At 40.0% G+C, this 8,573-nt stretch overlaps 1 protein-coding gene across 1 annotated transcript in view; it reads left to right on the top strand.

Moving 5' to 3' along the window:
* The window catches only part of LOC138981975 (uncharacterized), a 72,394-nt gene extending 64,466 nt beyond the window's left edge, over positions 1-7,928 (top strand). Inside the window, exon 4 of the mRNA XM_070355170.1 lies at positions 1-7,928. This exon is cut by the window's left edge and continues 36 nt beyond it. Coding sequence (XP_070211271.1) covers positions 1-386 — 386 coding nt within the window. The 3' untranslated portion in view covers positions 387-7,928.
* The last annotated feature ends 645 nt before the right edge of the window (positions 7,929-8,573 follow it).

Raw genomic sequence — 8,573 nt, 5'->3', positions numbered from 1 at the left:
GTCTGCTTTACACTCATTCTGAAGGACGGGAGCCCTATTACAAAGGCGGAGTAGACATCTCCAGCTCCGGGACAGGGGACGGCTGGTACTGGCACGCGCTGGAAGGCGTCAACCTCACTAAATTGAGGGTTGACAAGTACACCAACTGGGCAGATGATCATCGAACACACAAGAACACTGGATCCTTTATCAAGTCTTGCGTGCAATTGGATGGTTCAGTTGGGATGAAATGGGTGGATGTGCACTGTACGATAAAGAGACGCTTCATTTGTGAGTTCTCGGCTGTGCGTAAGCATAGCGGCAAGGGGAAGTCTAAGAAGAAAAGGAAGAGGAAACAAAACAAAGGGGGTACAAAAGACAAAGGCAAAACAGAGGGAGAAGAGTAGAATGGAGAGAAAGGAAAGCAAAAAGGAAGGGCGACAGAACAGCAATGAGTTACGTCACTAATGAAGGAAGAACTGGAGAAAGACAGGAACAAAGACTGTAAGAAGAACAGTGGGTTCTTCACACCTTGGTTAGAAACCGGGAGGGAGTGACTCGTCAGCCAGATACGGCAGATATCCTTTGGGCGGATCGGAGGACACCCTGAGCAAAACACAAACTCAACCACCGAAGACGGAAGACACCAGCCAGAGACAATCTGATAGGATAGTATGGCCATCCAGCTAGGTAATATAGACGTGTGAATCCATGTACGGACGCTGCGAGGATGTTGAAATGAAGGAGAAGCAGTACATTGAACTTTGGCGAAAAAGTAGTGAGTGTGACCAGTAACGAAACGGAGAAAAACTGGAATCGAAACAGAAATTAATACATTCGTTCGGCTGCCGCAGTGCTAGCGAGGTAGATTGCGTTCCAAGAATGTGTGAGGATGAGAGAATATGTTTCAGTTGTAGTAGGTTCAAAAATACTTGCGGAACCCACTGCGAGGTTAGAAACGTGCAGGCGTTTTTATTCTTTATTTTTATCTGGATCTATAAGCTTCCTAGATGTGTAAAAAGGATGGTTCCTGAAGTGTGAGAGTCGATGAGATGACACAGGTGTCATGACAAGATAATGACAACTACATTGTGCTTTTAAGGCTTTCATACATGTCATAGCTGTCTGGATATGAATGTGCAAGCTGTTGATCAGATTCAATGTCGTCAGATCTGTGTGAAACAATGTGAGATTCTTGAGTGTTCACCGGGACATATTCGGGACGTCTGAACGTTTCTCTCATGTTCAGATACATGAAATCGACTGTGCACCCTATTTGACAAGCTTAACTTTTTTGGCGCATGTGTTTGCTTTTCTTCTTTTTGTGTCCAGCAACTCGTGCTTTAGTTTCAAGTAGCCTACAATCTGCAATCATTGAATGATTAATGCTTCAAATGTTACAAACAATGTCACAACTCTTAGAACAAGAATGTGGATTTTCGTATGTGTAGAGTAGAAGAATAGTGGTGGCTGCGCTTAAGAGCCACACAATAAAAAGACCAAAAAAAGAGTATGTTTTATTGTATGTGTGTAGTGTTAAACTCGATCAGACTGAGAACTTGTCACCCACATGTGGAAGCGTATCGATCACTAAGTCTTGTTCCTGCTGATTACAGGATTAAAAACAAGTCGCGTAAGGCGAAAATACAATATTTAGTCAAGTAGCTGCCATTTTTCAGCAAGACCGTATACTCGTAGCATCGTCAGTCCACCGCTCATGGCAAAGGCAGTGAAATTGACAAGAAGAGCGGGGTAGTAGTTGCGCTAAGAAGGATAGCACGCTTTTCTGTACCTCTCTTTGTTTTAACTTTCTGAGCGTGTTTTTAATCCAAACATATCATATCTATATGTTTTTGGAATCAGGAACCGACAAGGAATAAGATGAAAGTGTTTTTAAATTGATTTGGACAATTTAATTTTGATAATAATTTTTATATATTTAATTTTCAGAGCTTGTTTTTAATCCGAATATAACATATTTATATGTTTTTGGAATCAGCAAATGATGGAGAATAAGATAAACGTAAATTTGGATCGTTTTATAAATTTTTATTTTTTTTTACAATTTTCAGATTTTTAATGACCAAAGTCATTAATTAATTTTTAAGCCACCAAGCTGAAATGCAATACCGAACCCCGGGCTTCGTCGAAGATTACTTGACCAAAATTTCAACCAATTTGGTTGAAAAATGAGGGCGTGACAGTGCTGCCTCAACTTTCACGAAAAGCCGGATATGACGTCATCAAAGACATTTATCAAAAAAATGAAAAAAACGTATGGGGATTTCATACCCAGGAACTTTCATGTCACATTTCATAAAGATCGGTCCAGTAGTTTAGTCTGAATCGCTCTACACACACACACAGACACACACACACACACACACACACACACACATACACCACGACCCTCGTCTCGATTCCCCCCTCTACGTTAAAATATTTAGTCAAAACTTGACTAAATATAAAAACCAAGAAAGGTAGGTTGTTGGAACGTTTGTTATTGTCAATAACAAACGTTCCAACTACCTGCCTTTCTTGTTTTTTGATTCTGAATTTTGGAACGTTGGCAGTCTCTTTGTTTTTGGATTTCATTACATTCAAGATAATGAGATGAGTGTCACCCTCCCACTGGAGAATGCTGGTCTTGTGCGCGTGTGCGTGCATGCATGCGTTTGTGTGCATGTTTTTTTTTTTTTTTTGCAACAGGGCAGGAATGGTTTGCTTTCAAGATAGAAATAGCAGTTTGTGATGAAAATGTCTTATTCTCTGAGTTTTTCCTTTGAAATAATATTATTCTGTAATCACTAATGTATACCTTGCTCGTAAATAAGAGGGGTAGGGGGTTGAAATATGAATTTCTCAAAAAGCTACTCGTGTCTGTCAAGGACCTTAAAAAATTCATTGCAAGATTCTAAATCTGCACAGAAAGCAGACAGGATCCTGATTCTTTGTATGTGTCCAAGTGGAGGGAATGGTCCTAACCCCAGTAAAAGGTTGGCTAGATCTGAGATGGTGAGCAGTGCTATTTTCACGGAAAGGACTAGCGGAGCCTATTAGAGTTGGCCAACTTTTCTTCACATTTTGAAGTATGTATGCAATGTAACCTTTGTACATATCGCAGGACAAAACAATTTATTCATGTATATGATCTGTAACTTAGTAGTGTGTGTGTGTGTGTGTGTGTGTGTGTGTGTGTGTGTGTGTGTGTGTGTGTGGGTGTGTGTGTGTGTGTGTGTCTGTGTGTGTGTGTGTGTTTGCACTCAGGTGAACAAGCGGGAAAAAAAGCAGATTTTTTGGTGTGCGATAATATCAGTAACTTTTTCTCTACCTGAGATACCGTAATAGACGATTGCTGTATTTTGTGTGCGAAATATTGGATGTGACACTTTATTTATTTTTTTTTTACACATCCCTGTTGCACACATAAATCCCGTTGGACTTACTGGAATGAGAAACAACGTCGTTATGTAATACTTGGCTTGTTGACTGTGGTTGTTTTTTTAGCGCCTGAGAATATGTGTATAAACTACTTCATGTTTATCTTTGTTACCTCTCCAGTGGACTCTATCTGCCTCACACTTTACATACCATAAAACCTTGAACTTGATTTTTTTTTGTGCAACATTTCCAGCGGCCTTTTTGTACTTTAATAGGATAAATAAATGTTTTAGTGCGGATGGGTAATGTTCACTTAAGATTAACCCTAATTATTCCAGTCTCTTGCGTTTTTCGATGTATTAAATTCACTTTTGTGTGTGCCGGTGTCACGAACTGAAAACTCTGCCTGCACAATCCTTCTCATCGCGGTCAATGCGCATGCGCTAACATGGGGAGATTAATCAAGCCGTGAACAACTTACCCCTAACCCTACCCCTAACCCTAACCTTAACCCTTACCCTAATCCTAACCCTAATCCTAACCCTGACCCATGGTTCGTTCGGTCAAAGGGTCGCATTTTTTAAATCCAAGATTGGCGCATGCGCATTGACCGCAATGAGAAGGATTGTTCAGCAGAGGTTTCAGTTCGTGACACCGGCTTTAGTTGTAAACTTGACCACGCTTTCTTTTTAAAGAAGAGTGTGCAACGCGTATTTTTTTTTTTAATATTACGCAGTAAAATGAGTTTAAGATTAAAAAAAAAAGTGTTAAACTATCAGGAGATAACTTAAAAAAACAACTTACTTTCTGCGTGAGTTTGCATATTTTTAACGTTTTTGTGAGCAGCGAGTGCAGGGACGGGGCGGCGTGAGAGCACACCGGGACAAGGAACAGGTGTAAGGGAAAAAAAAAAAAAAAGTTTTTGTGAACATGTTCCAGGTAGGGAATTAAATTGCAGAAAACATTTTTATCTTAGAGAATATTATGTAAATAATTTCTGACGCTTTTCCAGGTAGGACAGTTTAATCTACGAACTCATTGCAAAAAGGACATGTAGCTTCTATATATATATACGACTAGTGTCTGTCTGTCTGTCTGTCTGTCTGTCTGTTCGCGATGCACGGCCAAAGTTCTCGGTGGATCTTTTTCAAATTTGGACACCGTATTCAGCTACACCCCGGACACAACCTCATCGATGAGATATTTCAACACGTGCTCTCAGCGCGCAGCGCTGTGCGCGCTGAACCGATTTTTGTTTGTTTGTTTTTTGTTGTCGGGATCCACTACCAATAACTCTTCCTTATCTTCTCCAGTGTTTTCAGCCGCGATTATCTCCCTTCCTCCGTGTGCCGTCAATCCATATTCCCGTTACTACGTACGTTACTATTTTTAGAAGGTCACTGCACGTTACTATTTTTAGAAGGTCTCCAGTGTTTTGCGCGTTTATCTCCTTTCTTTCGTGCGCCGGCGAAGCCGGCGTACACCCGGCAAAGCCGGGTCCCAGGCGCAGCCTGGTATTCGGCTCTACTTCTTCCCGGCGAAGCCGGTACCCGGCGAAGCGGGTAATCATCTAGTAAATAAATATATGTTGTAGTACTTTTTAACTTTATAATTTGCTTTAAGCTGAAACCTTTAACTTCACTATACAATGCAGAATATGCGGTAAATACTGTTCAGGATGACACTTTAATTCGTCTTTTCTTCGTGCGTGCGTGCGTGTGTGTGTGTGTGTGTGTGTGTGTGTGTGTGTGTGTGTGTGTGTATGTATGTGTGGTGTGTTTGTGTGTGTGTGTGTGTGTGTTTATTTTGAATGTGCGTGAGTGTTTTTGTGCGTGCCTGTGTGTACCTCACTGTACATTTTTTTCCGAAAACACCTTCCTTGTTTGCAAGTATATATGTTTTATGTCAGTCATTGTTTTTCATACTTGTGCAGTGCAATTTTCCTTTCAAGAAGGCGTCTTTCAAGTGCCGGTATCAATGCATGTCGTAGATTGGAAAGAGTGCTATAGTACACATAATGGAAAGAAACAAACAATATCCATGTACCTGAAAAGCTCACCAGTCTCAAAATACTGCTTCACACTGACGTTTTTTTGACGACGATATGTTTTCGTTTCAAAAATTTAAAAAAAAAAGAAAAAAAAAAAGAACAAATGTGGCTTTTTGAACACCATCATTTTTTCCATTTTCTTCTCATCCTAGTAGTACACTGGGTGTGTTGCCAAGCGATCAAACGGAACAGCGGAGGAGCAATGCGCTAAATATGTTTTTCTTCTTCTTTTTGATCACGTTTTTCATATTTTGTTGCGTGTGGAATAGTCACTCATATTGATTCTTACAAACTATAGTGTGGCACAAAGAATGCATACATTTATAACATGTTTATTGCAGCTGTTGTACGATATACAGTATTGTAGTGATATTTGTCCTGCTGGGAGACATCGGTTTAATAAAATGAACTTAGGGACAAACTCTATGGACCCATGGAGAGCCTCCGGCGTACAGCAGCCTTCATCAGGGCCTCCGGAGTTGCTGTCTGAGCGAACGACGAAGAAGAAGAAGAATAAAATGAACTTGAGATGTCAAATTTAGTTGTTTTTCTCAGTAACCATTAACATGCAGATGGTTATGTGTGTGAATATCTATTTAACAGAAGATAACTTTAGGTGATTTTCTTTGTTAGATGTAAATATGGGACATAGCTAGCTTTTTATAAAGTTGTATTCACATGTTGTGGTTGTAGACAGTTTAAAAACCAAGACTAGAAGCTCTTCGGAACAAAAAGTTGACCAAGCATGTTTGCAAACGGTAAACTCACTGGGGGAAAAAAAAGTAAGGCAGTGTTTCTGCTCTGAAAAACCTGCGAGATATTCGTACGTTGATTTAGTGATAGAAAGATTGCAGCATTGCACTTGCAATAGAATAAGTCCGAAAATAACTAAGTCGGGTTGGAATGTGTTGTGAAAGAGTGACTACGTTTAGTGAGGCAAGCTTTCTATAAAAAGTGCTCCTGGTCCCGGCGCGTGTTTCAGGCACACCCCTTGCTAGTGACTGTCCTATAACGTCACGTGGGAGAGTTTGACTCAATAAAAGCAAGAATATTCACTCTTTCACAAGCAAACCCGACAGAGTTATTTCCGAACACCGTCTATTGTGTGCGCAAGTCGATGTCAGGTAAGGTCTTGTCATATTTTCTTTGAATGTGAAAACAACATGATCCCCACACAGAGTGTTTTACTCTTCGACAAAGCTACAGTCTATTTAGCTTGTGGCTGTGATAATGAAATGTGGTCTAACTGCACGGCGGAATCGGACATGACAGATGTGGGTTTCATGCCTAGGTTATGCACTAGACAGTGTTTCCCTACGATGTATTGATTATTAAGTTGAAACATTGTTTTGTAAATATCAGTAGAAAGTTTGTTTTTTAAATGTCGGCATGAAGTGGCTTTGAGGTTTAATGTATCTAGATCTGAATGGGCTGTACATAATCATGTTGCTTGTTTTGTGTGTGTTTTTTTGGTTTAAATTTTGTTTAGGGTGGTCGTAATCATTGCATGCACTATGTTACTGTTCCTTTCTTTGTTCCATTCGCACAGTCTGCTTTAAATGAAACCGATAAGAAAGAACATTAGGCGCGTCCATTGGTTATGAAAGAATCCAGTCTCGACTATTTAGATGCAATATTTTAAAAGATTATAACCAAATATGGCACACAACCTTCAATTTTTAACAGAGAAAAAAACAGCGATTAAAAATAGAAGTCACGTGAATTCGTGTGTAAACTGACCTGTGGGCCTCGTATTTTAAATTGGACAAATAAGGATGGTAGTTTCAAAAACGGCGGTAAAAACCAAGCTCATATTTGACTTTGTTATTATTTGCGTAGAAAGTAGTTTCTATCTTTATTTGTACTTTTTCATTTACTTATTTAATGACATTCCGCCTGGTGGGTTAAAAGTGGAGATTTTTCCGATCTCCCAGGTCAACTTATGTGCAGACCTGCTAGTGACATTAACCCCCTTCGTGTGTACACGCAAGCACAAGACCAAGTGCGCACGGAAAAGATCTTGTAATCCATGTCAGAGGTCGGTGGGTTATAGAAACACGTAAATACCCTGCATGCTTCCCCCGAAATATAGAGCGCTGTCCCTTCTGCGCCGCTGCATTTCAGGGCTCTCTCATATTTCGTACTGTGCGCCTTGAGTCGCCTTGTGGTGAGATATGTGCGCGATATAAATTCTCGTATTTATTTATTTATTATTATAGATACGCGTGCCATTCACAATGTTTGACAAACGTTCAGAAACAATAACACGTACAGCCTTACTGTAAGGCCACGTCAAACATCAAGGTGGAGTGATACAGCTGGTTTTATCCTGTGGACAGTTTTGCATGTTAATGCCGACGGCTTAAATCGTAACACACATTTTATTCTATATCTAAAAGTATTACATTGATTAGTTCAGACTTTTTTTTTATATTGATAATTTATATTTAAAATGTTTATTGATATGGAAAATGCATGTTTTTTCTCTTATAAAACACAACAACAACAAAACAAAAACGCCCTTGAAGCGTTTTTTTCTGTCCACGTTGTGAAGGCTTTTCTTGTGCTGGTTCACCATAGAATTAACAGTCTCTTGGGTCAGCATCAAAACTCTTAAACGAGGCCTCGAATGTGCCCTTGAAGCGTTTTTTTCTGTCCACGTTGTGAAGGCTTTTCTTGTGCTGGTTCACCATAGAATTAACAGTCTCTTGGGTCAGCATCAAAACTCTTAAACGAGGCCTCGAATGTGCCCTTGAAGCGTTTTTTTCTGTCCACGTTGTGAAGGCTTTTCTTGTGCTGGTTCACCATAGAATTAACAGTCTCTTGGGTCAGCATCAAAACTCTTAAACGAGGCCTCGAATGTGCCCTTGAAGCGTTTTTTTCTGTCCACGTTGTGAAGGCTTTTCTTGTGCTGGTTCACCATAGAATTAACAGTCTCTTGGGTCAGCATCAAAACTCTTAAACGAGGCCTCGAATGTGCCCTTGAAGCGTTTTTTTCTGTCCACGTTGTGAAGGCTTTTCTTGTGCTGGTTCACCATAGAATTAACAGTCTCTTGGGTCAACATCAAAACTCTTAAACGAGGCCTCGAATGTGCCCTTGAAGCGTTTTTTTCTGTCCACGTTGTGAAGGCTTTTCTTGTGCTAGTTCACCATAGAAATAACA

This window comes from Littorina saxatilis, linkage group LG1, assembly GCF_037325665.1.
Source record: "Littorina saxatilis isolate snail1 linkage group LG1, US_GU_Lsax_2.0, whole genome shotgun sequence".
NCBI classification, from domain to species: domain Eukaryota; kingdom Metazoa; phylum Mollusca; class Gastropoda; order Littorinimorpha; family Littorinidae; genus Littorina; species Littorina saxatilis.
The sequence above is the reverse complement of the archived record's forward strand: the minus strand, read 5'-3'. Positions and strand labels throughout refer to the sequence as shown.